General features: G+C 36.2%; 2 protein-coding genes across 2 annotated transcripts in view; one reads left to right on the forward strand and one right to left on the reverse strand.

Moving 5' to 3' along the window:
• Positions 1 to 19,043, reverse strand: part of RAF1 (Raf-1 proto-oncogene, serine/threonine kinase) — a 69,745-nt gene that overhangs the window by 42,958 nt on the left and 7,744 nt on the right. The window lies entirely within an intron of this gene.
• Positions 1 to 19,043, forward strand: part of LOC109369912 (uncharacterized) — a 69,130-nt gene that overhangs the window by 14,232 nt on the left and 35,855 nt on the right. The window contains exon 5 of the mRNA XM_085236157.1: positions 1,696 to 1,773. Within this exon, the coding sequence (XP_085092283.1) occupies positions 1,696 to 1,773 (78 nt within the window). The remainder of the gene's footprint in view (positions 1 to 1,695; positions 1,774 to 19,043) is intronic.

The raw sequence follows: 19,043 nt of genomic DNA on the forward strand, positions 1-19,043 counted from the left end.
TCTCCATCTCCAGTTAGAAATAGATTGGAGAGAGCAGATTCTCAACCTAAGGCCTGACTGATGTATCTTTGGTCAGAAACATAACTTAGGAGGCTTGAAAGAAAAGCACAAGACAAATGCCAATCAGTATACCACTGTATACTGAGAATATCAAAGCAAGAAAATAACAGAGTGGGGATGCTGAAGTGATCTGTGCCATCTGCACAGTGAATAAATGCTCAATTTGAATAAGAGGTATATGAGCTCCAACAGGGGAAAAATAATTAAAAAAAATAATAAATACAAATCAAGGCTTTCATTTGTTTTGCTGCCTGGATACTCCTTGTTACTTCATAGACAACAAACACAGTAGTTTGACATATACATGTAGTCTATTTTAGAAACCTAACCAAGCTGGTTTATTGGGTTTATTTTGACTTTCTGAAGAAGCCTAACAACAAGATCTACTCACAGCTAGGTACTACAGTTTAAAAATAACAACCATAAGTAAATAGCTCTTTCCTGACAAATTTCTGAAAGATTTTTTTGATTATTATTTTTCAAGTACCTGACACAGAACTGCATAAATAGTATGGTATCTGACTTGGAATGACCTCAAGTTGTGCATTATTTTTCCTGCATATGGACAATTTATTGTGTGCAGTATCTGAAGTGCATTCTGTACTTAGTCTTTCAAGAAACTGGCCATTGTAGTGATGCACACAAGATGACAACAACATTTCAGCTTTATGTGAAGAATGATGAGCATTGAATCAGTAGCAGTGGAATAAGAAAAGGAAGATGTATGCACGTGCACATGTGTATCTGATTATTTCTGACTGTGTGTATACATGTTCAAACATACTGAGGGATGGCAGGCAACAGAACTAAAAGTTTTAAATTTCCCTTTATCTTCTTGCAGATCATATATGTTGTGATTCTTCAGAAAACTTTTTTTTTTAATTGAATTGAAGAGGATCCTATTCTTGTATGCATATGGTTCTGTTGTACACAGAAACACTGGCTTACTTTCTTTTTGACATCACACAGCTTTTATCGAAGGTAGATTCTAAGAGACAAGAATCAAAAGCAGTCTAGCCAGCCTATCTGACAGCTTGCAAGCTTCTCTCCCGTACTGTTATTCCCAGATAAAGCCAAACTAATTATAATATAGACATTAAGTTATAAATACCTGGCATCATTCAAGGGTTTGATGTATTTCTACTTAGCAGGAAGACAAAAGTCTATTTCAGTCCATACACATATGTTCATATACTAAGAAAAGTTAGATCCTTCATTTACTGAATTTATTTATTTATTTTTAAGTATTTGCTTTTAGCATAAATCTTTATCCACTGTTTTTCAAGTTCATCTTAAACATTCAGATGAGCAGAGATAGGTGATCAAAGGCATATATTAGCCTTGGCAAGTATTCCTGTTTTAGCCACCCTTTGATACTTGGTATATCAGTGTAATATATAGCAAATTGTGCTTAGAAGGATATGACTTCTAAGATGTGCTTACGCCATAATTTTAAATTTTCATTATTCTATTTCTGAAGTTATAATAACGGTGAAGGATTTTTGAGTTGGTTGAGCTGAGTTGGTAACAGAACTGTGAAGTATAAAGCCTGCTGGTACACAGCATTTCAGATCTAGGCTAAAATGCGTTGGTGAAAGTTTCGGTGTATGCTTATGGGCCACATTTCTGTTACAGGTATCAACATCAGCATTCTTGCCAGCACAGAACACATTGCTAGCCTGCAGCATGTGAGGCTCCATTGGACAATCCAGTGTATGTATGCTAGTTCAAAGAAGTATATGCGTGGTTAATTTAGTGTGTAGATTATCAGTTTGAGGGATGTTTTCATCAGATGTTTGATGTCATTTGTTAATTTTTGCTTGCTTTTGTTACAGATTCATTTCTCTTAGACTCATCTATAGTTATCACATTGATTACATGCATAAGAACATGCTTTTCCTCCAGTGGAAAAGTCAAATTACTTTTAAAGCTGCTAGTACAAGATGGTGTTCATTTTGGTCATATTTTTGTAAAGCTTTCTTTTGTTGTTTCTTTTTGCAAGATTAAAAAAACAATGCTATGAACAAAACAACTAAATTACTTGAACAGTAATTAGCAAAGACATCAGGTCAAAGGAATGCAAACATACAAGTCTACTGCTATGCCTTACTCCAAAACTGAGCTATGCTGTGTTAGTAGATTTGTTAAATCTTTCAGCAGTTGCTGAGAAATGAGTATCAACATGCCTGGTCATACCCGAGTATTTTTAATACTTTCAAGATGGATATCTAATACTCAGATGTTGTCAGACCTAGTTATTCAGCCTTTCCTTTACTTCAGATTTTCCTGGTAGAGACGGAAGCTTTGTATTAGCAACAAAACAGGTTAAATGCAGAAGAAAGGCTTACATAAATGGAACAGTAACATAAGAGCTTAAGTATCTGCTAAAACATTACTGCTGAGACAACAGTTCAATTCTAGGGCTGGATAAGAAAAGCAAAATTTTTGTAGAGGAAAGTTATGCACTGCTAACATCTCTGTGAGTTCGAGTATTCTGATTCTGTGCTCAGACACTAGCTTTCACACAGGAGATCAAAGAAGGCCTTCCCCCACCACACCCCTCCATATATTTTATAGTTGAAGGGGAGAACAGGAGCAGCAAATTCATGTCACCAGTACGTAATATATATTTATATATAATTCCAATTTGGGGATTGGTGATTTCAATTTATCACTGCTTTAATTCACCCATATATACCACACCAATATTTTAATCCTAAGTGAAATATTACTTACAGTATTACAGGGCCAAGGGTGCTTCATGAGGGTTCTGACAGAGTAACCGAAAATAAAGTTAAATCTTTCCTGAGGCAAGTAGTGTGAAACTCAAAAGCAGTATTGCTATCTGAGAAGAATCAATGCTGAGACATCTCCCCGGGACACTCCTGTCAGATACGTATCTTTCAAGACTATCTTTTCAAAATAAACTGAGGTGGATTTCTTGCCCTCTCTTATGAAGGCTGTGAAGTTAGTAAGAAATATTGTGACCAGAGTTATCTTACATTGATGCATGCAGTCCACTTGACACCAAAGCGCTTTGTGCTTGCTTGACCTAGCCACACTGGGTAAGTGCTCTGCCTTCTTGCAACTTTCAGGAGCAGAGTTCAAAATTAGCTATTTAACTAAATATTTGAGTAAAACTTCCAATGCAAAGCAACAAAGTTATTTCCTCAGAGTTATATGGGCTTTGATTTACTGAGTTTAAAATGAGATCATGCTCTTAGCTGACAAAAATGCAAGCAAAATTATTTGTTCTTTTTTTTGCTAGATTCTATTTAATGTTTGATGACATATAGTCAGTTAAGTTCATTGTTAAATGTGTTTGTGTCCATCAGCAAAGTTTTGTTTGAAATAAGCAATGCATATTTTTATAAGCCAGTTTTCAGATTATTTGAAATATATAAGATTTAGTAAAATTTAGTAGATTTCCTATTAGTAAGTTGCATAAAAGACATAAAAGACAAGTACATCAAGTACAGATGTACCTGGCATTCTGATTTGCTTCTTGATTCTCTCCATAGTAGGTCATTCCTTCTAAACTAAGCCTTAGCATAATTATGTTTTCATTTGCACACAGCATAGATCAGACTACAGTATTTACATGTAATCAATGTAAAACTTCGGCATCATGCAGTACAGAAAATACCATATTGAATATGGTGAAATTTGGTATTACCACTGTATCCAAACCCCTCTAGTAGCCAGAGTAATACTGAGTAGTTAAGCATTATCACAGCAAACTAAGTTACAGGTGTCAGACAGGTATATTAGCCTGTATTTTATACTTAAAGCATGGGATTTAAAAGCTTAAAAAAAAAAAAAAAAAAGTGAAATCTCACATCTAAGTGAACAAAGGGAAAAGCAAGCCTATTCAAGAATAATTTCAATTTCTGTAGCAACCACAGGAAATCTTTGAGAATGGGAAGGAAATAGAATCTATTCTCATATTTGACAGTACATTTCATGTTAAATGGTACATCATAGATTTGTTTCTTTTAATATAGTCCATGCAATTCACTTGAGTATTTGACTTAAACATGCAGAAAATCCTACTTTCTCTTAGGCATATAAAATTGACTCAAGTGATTAAAAAACTTCTGGTTATTTTTCCTGGTAGCTTTCTGTTGCTTGTTTTTATAGGAAGTTAAGAATTCTCTGAGGAAAGCGCCAAGATGTTTGTGTGGCTTTATGAGTAATGGAAGGAATTTACAACAAAATATGCTACTGCTGAGTTGTGATATGGAACAATAAATAATAAAACAGTTAAGAAATAAGGATAGCTGAGATTCCTGTTCTATAAAATAGCTTTTCCTTGAGGAATGTGGAACTTCTATGGAACAACTTACATGAAACATTAGAGAGGATACTTGCCAAGGAAGCCTTTACTTGGAATTTGACAAAAAGCCAAAATGTTTTAATTACCTTTACTTTTTAGTTGAACTTCTTGGTAAGAAAGTGCCACTTGAAAAAAAGTGCTGCTGCTGTAGAATTTGATTACCCTGAGTAAATTCAATTGTTCCACTGGGCCAGAACCTAAGCAGCCTTTCAAAGAGCATAGTGAAAGTAATGTTTTATAAAAAAGGACTTGATAAGGGAATAAAAGCCTAGGTAGCCAAAATTAAGTATTTAAAATTTTGCTTAAGTAGGTTATTAAAATAAATGTCTTCTTATGGAAACAGGTAGTTTCCACCTGGAGTACTGCATTTCTCATTCAAGGGAATAAAGGAATAGCAGCTTCAAGAAGGCTTTCATTACAGAAGGACAGAATATAGAGTTATTCTTTCACAGTAATATAATACGGAGAAAATCTTTCAAGGCAGTAAGCAATATGAGTGCTACTCTTACAAACCACTGCTTACTACGAGGGATAACACTGCTGGTCTTCATTAGCATTTTAGAATAAGTGAATGAGTGCCAGTATGTCATACTTAACCAGCTGTTGGTATGCTGTATGTATGCTAATGTTCCTGAAAGCAGCTATCTTCAAACAGTCTGAACTGCTTTATTTTTAAGTTTAACCTGAACTTGTTACTCTGATTTCCCACTGATAATACAAGAGTAAACAAATAGCAAAAAGAGCACTGTTATCACAGAGCCTTAATGGCTCTCTGCTTTTGTACTTAGTTCTTTCTTCCCCTGCCTTCACAGTTGCCATCAGTTCTGAAGTTGTGGCATCACTTGCGTGGCATTAGATCTGTGCCACCCAGTATGCTTTCCCAGCAAGAATGCCAACTGCATCTATCTATATTTATATAAGGCTGCAGTGGGCCTTTTGATTCATAGATGCAGGCTAAAAATTAACGTTTCGCAAGTTATTCTAATTGGAACTAGACACTGCCAAACAGATTGAATTTATCTTTTTATTTAATTGGAGAACTTCACTTATTGACTTAATTTCTTGGCACAGGTTTTCACTTTCTGCATAAGCAATCTGAGTACTGACCAGTATAACAAACACAGATGGGCACAAAGCAAGTCACAGGTCTGATAATGTGGACAGCCATTAATCTTTTTTTTTGTGTGAGGTTAAAACTTTACACTGAATCAGAACATTTGGGCTACATTCCTTTAATGTCCTCTACTGGGAGTGAGGATATTCTGGATTTTGTTAACTTTTCAGTACAGGTTTGTCCTCTGTAAAGAAGTAGGAGCACTATGGTTTAGGTGCCATTTCTCAGTACATTTAACGCAGTCTAATTATAGACTATTCCCAAAAGAAGAATTCTTGCCTCCCCTTTTCAGCCCAGCTGCATGTTTCCTGCCCTCTCTCTTGTACTGGATTTAGCAATCGTAAGTCCACATGGTGAGTCAGATTTTTATGTTTTCATGACTAATCCCACAGTCCCGGGACTTCTTGATCAATGCAAGGAAAGGAGCAGAAAGGCCCAGCTTGTTGATGGTGTGTACAGAGCCTGGAATCTCCCCACTTAACAACAACCTACGCATCCAATTATTTGGTTTGTGAAACTGCAATCTAAGTAGTTAGAAACTCAGGATCACATGTAGAATATCTTTTTGCATATGCAAAGTATATCTCAAAGGCCGTACCTTCTCACTCATCTGTTTATCACACTGATAAAAGAAGCAATATTGTATACAATCACAGCTGAAGTTATGAAAAGTATACAGACTAATTTAACAAGTTCCATTTGCTATAATTTATTTACCTCTTACTTTATAGGTTCTGCTTGAAAAAAAAGCAGAATTTCTTCAAAAAGTGGAAAAAAAAACCCAAAACAATTGGAGAGATACAAAGGTAAAAAAATTTGCTGATAAACAGAGCTTTAAGACAGTTGAGATAAATGCCCAGTATTAAATTATGAAATAGATTAAATCTTTTGCAAATTCACTAGACTGGGAAAATAAAACCTACATCATACAATGGGTTTTCTGGTTCAGCTCTTGTCAGCTAGATAACGAGATGTGGGATCACTGTGAATACTTCCCAAAAGTGCCAGCTCAGTGCACAGCAATGGCTAATACAACAAGAAGTGTTAGGAATTTAGATGAGAGCTGAGGACAACAACAACAACAACCAAAAAAATAGGAAAGGAAAACTTATTTTATGGTAAAAAAGTTTTTGACTACGGAATGTATGCTAGTCTGTGCCTTGCCAGAATGCATCTAAGAAAATTGAAAGAGGAACAGAAGAGGGCAAAAAGGATTGTTGAAGATAAAAAACAGCTTCCACAAGATAATCAACTAAACAGATTAGGACTTTCCAGTTGGAAAAGTAAAATTATTTTTTATAAGACAAGTACTTGTCACATGTCCATTTGTCACATGTCACATGTCCAAAATCTTTTCTTATCCCCTACAAGATAATTAGTAAGTGGGCAATTGCAGAAAGTGGATACTCTGGTATGCATTTGTAGGCATTTCCTGTCCTGGGTTCTGAATTCATGGCTGGATTATTAGGAAGACTGCTACAAACAAAACAAAGAAATGAAAGTATTTTTCCCTGGCTGTGACCTTCCAAGCAATCAAAGTAAGATTTTCTAGAAATGAAGGCTGATTTTCCTTGCATTTGAAAATGTCTTCTGGAGTTTTTATGCTTTCTTTAAGTTATCTTTTGCAGTTTGTGTCTGCTTTACTATAATTTTATATCTAAAAATACCAGAGCCAATGGCTTTTAAATTGTCATTTAGAAATAACTTACTCCTTTTGACAAATGGTCTTGCATCTGATAGCACTTTCTTTCAGCTGATTCTCCTTCTTTAGGTTTGCAGGGAAAGGTCCTTCCTAGTATTTTAGTTTGTTTTGTTTTTTATAAGTCTGTAGACTATGCTGGGTCTCTAACACCTACAAGCATTTTACTGTTTTAGCTGTTACTTAAATATAAAAACTGAGTACACATTGTGTCAGTGAGAGGTGTCCATAACAAAATTGAGAAGCAGAGGCTGGCAAGCCTGTTGTTTTGACATCCAAACCATACTGCTTTGCAAGGAGGAGTCTGTTTGCCAGAATATTTTGTGTTATTCTGATGACTTGAGTGGAGTTTTGGATCAGGTGATATTTCCACAAGGATCTAACTGATCTATCAATCCTTACAGCTTGGCCTTTACAAGAAGGCTTTAATTCACTTGAATAATAATCAGTAAAGCACGTAGGGAAAGCACAGCTCATGAATCAGAAGATGGCCTCTAACCTGAAGAATCTAAGTTAGTGTTCCAAAAGTCATGCTAACTGAAATGTCTTTTGCAGTTAAATATATTTTCAGCGCTAAGCAACATACCCTACAATGGTCAGAGATCTAGCTCTGACTCAGTGTAAGAAAAAGGGTAGTCAAAAGTCATGTTTGAGAAACCTCATTGTCACAACACATCCATCTACTTGCAAACTTGGTAAGAGAGTTAGCTTTATGCATGACCAATAGGGGAGGAAGTTGTGTAGTATAATGCCAATAAATCTAATGTAAGAGCAACTATCATCACTTCTTGGCAACAGTTCCACCATACAACCTGTTACAGCTACCTGAGTCAAACAGCAATGAAATATCCCTATACTTCAAGATTTCACTTTTGTTTTTATCTCAGTACAGGCCACAGTGAGTCAACTAAATGATTCTAGAAGTAACTTACAAAGAAAGTGCCTTCCGTTCTTATCACATTAGGACAACAAAGACTTATCTGAATTCAGTTATCAGGTTTCAATTTAGATTCATCTCAGAAAAATTAAAACATAAATCTTAATGTTTAGTATATGTGGCAAGTACATGTAGTATGATAGAATTACACAGCAGATTCCCACCAAACAGGTATACACAGCTGTTCTGAAATTATTTTCTACTTTTACAAAGTGCAACCATATTAAATAGATTACATTTACATTAAGAAAGAAACCCACACACCTTATTTTGGGTGGAGAAAACAAAGATTACTTATTATCAGTTTTTCACTTTTTAAATGGCAGTTCTCAGTCAAGTAATTTCAAGCCATTTTCATCCCTTAAAAAAAGAAGTAAAATGAGGAACTCTGCAGTCAAAAGAAATACAGAAGTTCACAAATAAATTAACATTCACTGTTAAAATTTATCATAGGGATTCTAGGAACTAAGTGATATGACCACAGGCTACAAAAATAGCTACAGGAGGAGTCACATGGAATGATGTAATGTTAATGTGGAATAAAACCTTGCTTTTTTAAATTGAAGAAAATTATATTCAGTGAAACTCTAGGAAAAGCATGAACCAGCAAAAAAAGTTAATCCTAGTGCAGTGAATCAAGTCAAGGGCAGTGTTCATCTGTATGCATTCACTGCTTACATCAGTATCCCATAGTAGAAAAATCTGATACTAACCTTGGCATATGAGTGCAAAGCACTGCACAGAAGTAATGGATAAGACCTTCGTTTCTGGCAATGTTACTCTGTATTAAAGGCATCCTCGTGCAGCCACTTAATTTCTTCTGCCCAAGGACAGAAGTAGATACAGGAATTTGAAGTACTCCATTATGAGGCTCATGTCGCGTATGGAGGATTTTTGATCTGTTGCTTTTCTACTGTATGTTCTTTTAAAGAAGCATGCACAGGAAATTTGAGATGCAGCAAAGGGCACTGCATTGCATTTCAATTTTGCCAGCCTGTGCTCCCACTCCTATATTAATAGGCTTCAGGATAAAGTTTTCCAAAGTCTGAAATATTTTGGAAAATTCATTCAGAAGCATTATCCTAAAAGATGACTAGGCTAGTCAGAAAGAAAAAATGAAACAACTTTCAATATTTCTATTATCATAGATTTGAAAACACACAGACTGCAGTACTGAGCTGAAATGGTTAAAAAAATAAATAAAAGACGGTATGCAATGTGCTAATATGCTAATGGAAGCAAGAGCTTCATTCCATATGCCCTGGTACATGAGATCATTGGCCAAGTGGCTGGATATTTCAAACCACATGAGAAGCACTGCTCTTTCCAGCTTGGAATACTGCCATGCACAATTTTAGAATCTCCTTTAAAAGAAAGGAAAACAAAAAATAAGTGGTCCTGCTACAAATTGCACAACTTGCTAGATCCATCTTTTAGAACTGGCCTTGAATTTCAGCTAGCCAATAAATATATTTGTTACCTTCTCTTTCTACCACATTGTAGCACAGTTCAGCAGCAGACTCTTGGCTTTGAGTACTGTCATAACTCCTGGTTGTTAGGGGTACTCTTACTATTCAGCTCCATTAGTTCCTGTTCACTTTTATTCTAGAGTGCTTGAACGTTCAAGTGTAATGTTTTGTACAATTCTCTTTGTAGAGCAAGGTGTTAATGAGCAAGTAATGTGGCTTTAAGGAAAAATGTGGAATAAAAATATACATCGTAGTATCATAGCAAGTTTTAGATTATAATGAGCAACAACTACAAAGGCATTGGTTTTAAAGCAGAGATGGGCTCAACGTGTGGCTCTGCCAGAAACTAGCCAAGTCAGTTAGGTGAGTAATTGGAATGGGCTTAAGTAGATGTTAAGCACACTGCTGGTCCTGAGACTAACACAAGAGATTATCCCAAGAATCCCAGAACTTTGTTAGTGAAAGTACATGTAAGGAAAAATTGTCAAGTATTGATGCAGTAACAGGGAATATCTGTGGTCAGCCACACCTATAGCTGCTGCCTCTTCAGCAAACAAACCGAAAACAAACAAACAAAAAACCCACAGCCATTGAAACAAAACCATGAAGTTATACCATGAGGAAAAAAAATCCTGTTTAAAGATTAGATTTGTCCCATGGAGGAGGAGAGTAGGGAGAAGTGTTTGTTGGTTGTTTCTACTCCCTCAGCTACCCCCAAAAGATAAAGAAGATAGTACATATCATTTCACTGCCACCATTCTCAGACTTATTTGACCCCAGATTCAGGAGCTCTTTCTCACATTCACATTTCAGTCTCTTTGCTAACAGAAGTTCCACTTCCTCTTCTGGCCTTATCTACTGCTAGAAGCAGCAGCAGCAGAAAGGCTACTTCTAGCAGTACAGCAAGGAAAGCAGATTTTCAGAAGAGTTTTGTCCTCATGGAAGGCTTTGCAAGCCACAGTAGGGCTAGTATTTCTCATATCCTCTTAAGATTAATACCAGTCCTCACCTAATTTGCTTGATTCAAGGAAATCACAGAACTTGGCAACAGTGAACTAGGGACTGAGATGGAAACCTTAGCCCAAGTAACACACGTGTGCAAAACTCTTAGCAAAGCTACGTCTAAAAGGCTCTGAAAGAGCAGAGCAGCTATCAGCACCTATTACCTATTGCACTTCTGCAGGCTGCTAATATACTGCATACTTATGAGGTGTCACATTGTCCCAAAAATATGCTCCAGCCATGCCCAAGGCAGTACCAACAGGTTTAAAGCCGTAATGGAAGAGAAGTCATGTCACAAAGGCAATCTGTGAGATTATCTCTGTGAGACATACAGAAAGTTTTAGTCTTCAGTTCTCAGTCTTGTTTTATTCTTGTTTTAAACTTCATTCGATAAGGAAGGATGAAGCGATGGATGGCAAAATTCACAAGACTCCTGGATTCTACTTTAACTAGGATTAAATTCCAATATTTTTGAATATCTTTAGGAAATGTTTTGTTCAGTAAGGGTCCATTGCTTTGATTTTGATTGATGCTTCAATTTTCTAACCTTGGAAAGGAAACAGTCATGCTTTCCCTGTTCTTTAAGCACTTTCAACTGTTTGAGGCAACAGCATTGGCTATATGAAGGATATACCCATTCATAAGCTAAATTCCTCTACTATGAAAAGTAACTGGAATATTGACAAGAAATACACCCAAAATAGCTGCTAACACTGGAAAGCTATGAAAAAAAAAAAAAAAAAGAACTGTAGTAGTGAAGGGTAAGCAACTGGAAACTGAAGAAAAGCAAATGTTTTGAACAGCAAGAACAATTCAAATGCATGTTAGACTGCAAAGCAGAGCTATTTGCTACATAAGTTTCCCTCTCCAGCCATGAGTCAGCTATACAAGTGTTCTCACTTGTTGTGTATAAGAGGCAGAACATACAGCTGAAAGCAGGCAGGAGCAAACATCACTGACATTCCCATGCCAAGCAGGCTTATGTGCCTATATTTACACATAAGAGAGAGAGTCCCATCTGCATATAACAATCTCTTTCTTCATCTGAGTTATCTGCTCCTTTCTTTTTCATTTGTCCATGGGAAAAGCAGAAAGGGGAGAAAAGAGAAAAAAAAAAAAAAAAAAAGAACTCAAAATGGACTCAGTAATTGGGAAGTTTACCATGGAAGGGTGCACTATCTAAAAGAATGTTATATGCACATCTTTTCCCTCTAGAAAAACTAATTCAGATTTGTTTAATCTTTCATGCGTTCTTACTGTTTGTAGAATTTGTGCATTTGTTCTAAACATCTACACAATCTAGTATCTATGAGGAGTTTCTGTAATCCACTTGCAGCATGAAAAGTCTGCTGTTGCTGTCCAAATCATAATAATGCCAAAATTAAGCAAGTTGTTCACTTCTTTGCATACTCAGATGATATTATAATATATGGACATTATACTTGCATGGCTAGCAACAGTGTTGTCTTTATGGCCTGTGAAAGGAGGAAGAAAATCACTCAGCTCAAGTTGCAGTAGCTGGAAATGCTACATAGTCCTTCTGACAATATTTTATAGCAGCTATATTGGTCCAAAATTGTAAACATCTGAGAAGTATCAAACATAAATGCCATCACAAATCAGCAAGTTCCATAAATAATGAAGTTGATTATCACTTCATTTTCAAGCAGTCATGTGACATACAGTTTTTTCTTACTTTGACTCATCTGATCTTTAATTGGATGTACAATTAAATACTGTTGAGATATTCCACACCAGAGGTTCTGGAGAGTACAAAGGAGTATGGATTACAGATCTTTTTGGAAAGAGCATGCAGATTTTCAGTACCAAACACATCAGTTTAAAGTAAAAAGTTATGTGGCAACAACTTATCTTAAGTTCTCTGGCCAAAAACAAGTTTTTTTAGCAGTAAGGTCTGGTCTACTGAAGCCAGCTGTATATCAGCAACTCTGTGTTTAGCCCTGAAATTCTGATGCATATCAGAAGTGAGACAGTCTGTTCCTCAGGCCAAACCAAAATCACAGTCACTGACCAATTCCTTTGAACTGTGACAGTAGTGTTGCTAATTCTCATGATTCTACTGCAAGTAGAATGATTGCGTCCTGCATTCCAGCCAGACTTTTGGCAACCCAGCAGCTCAGCCCTAATCTCATTTCCAGCCCCATCTGTGGAAATTCTCTTTGACTATCTGATACTTCAGTTTCTTGGATTAGAGCATCTAGGCCATTACTTCACAAGGCAGATGGAACCTTCCTTCTGTCCTCCAGGATCCAATATGACTTTTTCCAGCTCAAGTTATACAGGTATGGGAATGATTAATGCCATCCTCGTAGGAGAAAAGGAAGCAGAAAATATCTGCAAGTCTGGTCCAGCACACAGCCCTTCTTCCTGTTCATTCCCACAGTGACCCAGTGGGGTTCTGCTCTCCCTCTCAACTTGGAGGAGGACAGAAGAATGGGGTTTCCTGTATTTGTTCAGGTCTGAGAAGAGAACTCCATTTTAATAGCTGTCTCAATTCTGTAGTAAGAGCAGGTGCACACTGCAATCACAAGGAGTAGAGACGTAAATAAGAGCATCAAAGCCATTATTAAATGAAAGCTGCTACTGTAAGTATTGATGGGGGATGTTGTCTTCAGGTGCATCATTAACTCACATCCGCAGATAGACCAGCAGAACAGAATGTGAGGCACTGCTGGAAGCATTTATCAGGCAATTTCAAAAGTTCATGTGCCCTAAAGGCAAATTGCATTCCACACATTTAGGACAATTGGCAACATTACAGAGTCAAGTTCAGAGTGTTCAGGATAATCTCAATAAATAAAACACACATTCCCCACATATGTTTTTCTTGTTGTTGTGAAAGCTTTCTTCCTCAGGATATTTCAGCATCCAGCCTGTGCTTTTTGAGGTTAATTCTGCAGTACCTACTAAATTCATAGTTGAAGACATTCCGCAGTTACTCAATACTGAAAGCCTATGCATAATACTAAAGCATGTTACCTGAAGATTAACTAGTAGAAGCACACAGAGGCGTGAAGTCATACTCTAACATCTGAGTTTTATGTCTATAGGAAATGAATTCAAGAAACAATATATGTTAGTTTTTGTTTTGCATCCCTGTTTCCTCCAAAAAGAAGTGAGGTTTAATCTGTCCTTTTTTCTTGTGATGTCTCTAAGATTAGACCATGAAGGGTCGAAGAGAACATGAATTATCATTCATTTGTTTTCCTATCACATATGGGAGAAATACTGGTATTTTAGATTATATTTAGTATGAAAGCAGATGGTGCTAGGAGAGAAAGAGGTAGTTGAAAACTAAAGGGAAAAGATTGCTGTGGTACCATGCACAAAAGGCTCAAGTAGGACACATTCTGCTTTGAAGAAAGAATAAGGTAAAGCCATGACCATTTTTTAAACTTGTCAATAAAACAAAAAGTTAAGGGTAGGTCTTTCTAGATGGAGCTATTTTGCTTCAAGTAACACATATGAATATGAGCAAAATCCTGCAAATTATTTTGTCCCAAGCAATTGGCCTAGTGACTACATTGTTTGCTAATCTGGAACAAAGGGCTGTCTCATCTAACCCAGAAGTCTGGTCTTGAAAATTAATGTATTTTGGTGAAACTTTGGTCAGAAGTGTTCCATGCATAGCTTTTGCCTTTGAATGTCATTTTACTATAAAAAGCTTTATCAGTGTCATCCAACAGATGCACTTTGCATAAGTAATTAACTTGAAAGAAATAAACATTCTTTACTGGTTTACAGTTATTTTCAGGATGTAAGTAATTTACCACTGCATGCATTTGAAAACAGCTGCAATTTATAGATGAGTAATTTTTCCATATGAATAGATTTTGTTCTGTGTATGACTAATTTCTGCTTCTGAAAAAAAGAAATTAAACATCTTGTCTTTCCCAGTAGAAAGCAATCACAATTTACATGGACAATTTATTATTATTATTATTTTTATTTTTACTTGAAGGAAGTATTGCATTTGCCATATCTGCCTACGCTAGATTGGAAACTGTATTTCATTTTTAACTTATTTCAGTTTTGAATATTACCCATCAAGTTCCACTGGAGTAGAATCTTAAGGTCCATCACATGATAAATTACATGTTCACATATTTTAACTGCGTAGAGTCATGAGGGAATCTGAATGTTTTGAATTTCTTTGTGCTTATTTCCAACATCTATTATATACAGTACGTCTCTTTTTGTTCATGCACCTACATTGCAAGAGAGGACAATATATCCATGCTAGTTATAGTACAGGTAGTACTGAGATTTAGTTGTTATTATCAACACAGAAAACAAGTTGAATGTATACACACTCCATAGACTCAGAAGTGTTTGTGCTCAAGATGATGATATTGTTACATGTCCAAGGTTCAGTAACACTAAGAAAGATATGCCTCCTGCTCGTATAACACTAGCTTCACTAGGAGTGTTGATACATGCTGTGTAAGGAATTCAGATTTAAATTTGAACAGTTGAAAAGGTTCAACTTTTATGATGTAGGAACTGTTAGGTATTTCAGTGTCTGGGCATAATTACTGACACTAGGATTTTTTTATTTTTTTATTTTTATTAATAATCTCTGGTCACTATTTACACAAAGATTAATGTAAACAAGACAAGCATCATTGTGAATATCCAGTTTCTCTCTGATTTTCCCCCCCTCCTCTAGTGGGAGATTGACATGAATACTTTATACCTTATAGGTAGACACTGTAGAAAAGGGACCGCCAAGGCTCTTTTGACATGGACAGCATATTGGTGGTTTTTTGTTTGGTTTTCTAAAAACCAGTCCAACATGCATGTAAGAGCTACCAAAACTGCACTAAGACTTCTGCAGCTATGTTGAAAAGAGCAATGAAATACTTCATTTTGCCCGTTGAATTAAAAAACATAAAGATTAAGTTCACAGGTAGTTAGATACACTTAAACAGGAGATGATATCTTTTCATATTCTTAGAATTTAACGCATAATTGAAATCTGTCTTTTGAAAACAAAATGTATCCATGAAGTATGCATGAACTCATATTTGGAAGATAGAGGATACAGACGTTTGGTGCAGTTTGTTATAAAGAGGTAGATTTTCATTCAGAAAATTAGGAAGTATGAATAACAAGGGATAAGAAAGGGCAGTGTGAAGGCTATCCTGGTACTTCAAGCACAAAGAATTTCACCAGGTCTATCAGAGAATGATGACCCTGCATACTCTGTGGGTCATTTCTTGTATCTATGTCTATGAAAAAAAAAAACCACTTAAAAGTCAGCCATCTCTTTCACTTACAATTATCCTGATCAGAATATGAGTGTTCATTATACATTATAGCATCTATTTAGACTTTAGTATAACAACCGAATTTGATTCTGAACACTTACATAAAGCAATATTGCACAAGACTAAGTCTAAAATGTATAAGATCTGGCTCTAGTTTCATGTAACAGTTCTTCCTCAGTAGCCCACTCAAAAATCTGTGAAATTCTTTTGGAGAGATAATAAAATTTCTGTAAGTCCCTGCTAGCAAATAAACTTTGGTCATGGGAGTCAGAAATCCAAATGCAAAAGCCCATGAAAGAAACCAATTTCAGAAAGGTGCTGAAATGCTTTGTGGGAGGCATTCCTTCACAAGACTGGAGTGAGTAACTGTATCCAAGAAGCTGGCAAGGGGACCAAGGTAGGCAAGTCAGGCGGAACTGAAGCAGGCTTTGGGTTGTTTTTCACAGCACTACACTAAGCTATCTCTTGTAGTTTCATTCTTATCAGTGAATATGTCCTTAATAGTGAAAAGAGGATACTCTGAACTTGATTCCGAAATTGAGGGCTGCCTATCTGCAGGAAGGTACCTGTTACCATCCCTTCCTTTGCAGGAGGAGTGAGGGTTCTCTCACCACTTCCAGCAATCCATTCTCAGGTTGCATTTAGTTCAGTTACTTTCTTAAATCCCTTGGCTACTATTTTCTTCTGTACTGTAGTATTGCAGCAATATGGAAAACCAGATAGGAGCAAGATACTTTTAACTGATTAATTTCACTTTTAAATGATTTCCCTTGCATTCATTCACAGGCATTGATTTGGATATTCTAGACAGATTGAAATGCCTCTTAAATAAGTCAATCTTCTGTAAATCTAAAAACAACCACTCTGCATTAAGCATTAGTTTGAGTAGTCTTACAACACTTGTCTTTCAGATAGAGGTTCCTGTTATCAAAGCTGAATGATTAAAAAAAGAAAGTCAGTACATAGGATCATCAGTTTCTATTTATTACAGAAATTAGAATTAATTAATCTAATAGCATATTCTGGTGAATAAAATTGTTACAAGAAGCCCTTTCTGTGTATTCCTATATATGTCAAAACATCATCTACCATTCAGAGTATAGAGATGGAGTCATTGATGGGTAAGGGTTAATCTGAGCAGAGGATGATAAAATAGCCAGCTGCACTATACATCCTTTAGTTGTGAACTAACTGCAGTGATTTTGTAAATTTCTGCATTCTATTTGCTTGATTCAATTTGCCGTGTAGGCCTCAAGATGTGCATTCATATAAAGCATTTCTAAGCAGTATTTATTTAAGGTTTGAGCTGAATACATATGAAGAGAATACAGAACTGTCATAAAGAACTGTTATCTACTTCATGGAAACTTAAAAGCGGAGTAGCCTCCAGTCCATATGTAAAATTAGTTATGGTATTCAAATGCTTTACTCAACCAGCAGAGTACCAGTTTATTAAGTACTACACACTTAGCTCTCTCTAGACAGTAGCCATATATTTTTGTACTTAGTGGGCAACATATTATATACTGCTCAGAGTAAGACTATCCACACAGGCAACTTGAAATCCTTGCTCATGCCAAAACAAGATTTATAAACATTTAACCAGCATTAATATGTAATCTGAAGAAGACCAGAGCTGTTTCTACACTTTGAAAACATTATCCTTGATTAAACAGTGATTACCATCTTCCCTCAGATAATATATGTAGTATATATATATATTTATGTATGTAATTTTAAAATCAAAGCCTTGTACTTACTGCATCGTCTTCTGCACATCATCTGATGGCACTGGGAACAGATCCCAGCATCCCAGAATGCAGCTTGGCAGGTATTAATCTCCTGCTTATAATGGGCTCTCTAATTGCAATGCATTTTTTTCCCTTTTGAACTAGGTAGCTAACCTGTAATTTTTCTTGTTATCTGCCCAAAGCTAAATGAAGTATCTGATACACCCAAGGAATTCCTCACCTGCTACAGGTGACTTCAGACTGGGAGTTGCCGTCACCAAATAAGTATGAATCTACATGTAACCAGGTTTTAATAATAACCCCAGGCAAGGCAGATTGCTCGTGCTTCCATTTTTATACTGTTTATTCTTATGAGAGCAGCAAAGCCCTCGGCATGCAGGTCTCCTCCCCTGAGCGCCAATGCAAGGTTGAAGCTGAGAGATTCTGATCATTAAGCATGTATTGACTTGATATAATAAGGCAAGGAGAACCTCAGTGAGCAATTGCAACTGCTTCTGCTACCCATTAGCTTCAAGTGCTTAGCAATTCAGCAGATCAGCAATGAGTATGCTTAAGCTTGACCCACTTTCTCTTCCTCATTTTGCAAAATCAGTATTATTCTTGTTATTTTGCATTTAGCACTTTGCATTTAAGCAAATGCATTACAATAAAATATCATCTACTGTCACAAGTTGAGAAGAATCTGTTATTAATATACCTAGTTGTAAAAACCAATGCAAATGCAAAAGTGAGAAAGAAGCAGCAGAATTAATTGCAAATTAGTGTGCAATGTTGATGCAACAACAGCAGGAAAAAAAAAGGAGGGGGAGAGAGGGGCTTGATCTGAAATACTAAGTTTTCTTCTCTCCTTTTTATTTGTTCAGCCTCTTGTTCTTTCAGCTGTTCCTTTACCCTGCCATCCTTAGTAGCAGTTAACAGACTTAACTGTCCTTACCAGCTGCCTCTGTGGTCCAGATTAATATGGTGTGGTTATGGGCTGGACTACATGTCTGTTGGTAGACAAAAGTAAGTGCTTTTATTTAGAAGGTAAATATAAATATGCAGCTTCTCTAAGGGTGGAACTGCTGTGACCAGTATAGTGCTTTTCCTTTAGCTCTGTTCTCTGCTGAAGATAAAAGTTCTGCAGCACAGCAATTTTATGGACTTTCTGCAAAAGCACGGAGTCAGGGAAAAGAGTTTGCTTTCTTTCTTTTGTTGTTGTTATCATGTCAATTCTTTCACTGTGATCTCCATCTTGTGAGAAAACAGACAAGAATCTTAATAATAATATAGGGAGAAGAAAAGCAGGCTCCTTATTCAACATGTGTGAGCTTTGATTAGGAAGAAAGCTAATTCTCTTGCAGGAAGATGTAACATTTCCCTACTGTATTTCCCATATGATCTA

Source organism: Meleagris gallopavo, chromosome 14 (assembly GCF_905368555.1).
Source record: "Meleagris gallopavo chromosome 14, MGAL_WU_HG_1.1, whole genome shotgun sequence".
Classification (NCBI taxonomy): Eukaryota; Metazoa; Chordata; class Aves; order Galliformes; family Phasianidae; genus Meleagris; species Meleagris gallopavo.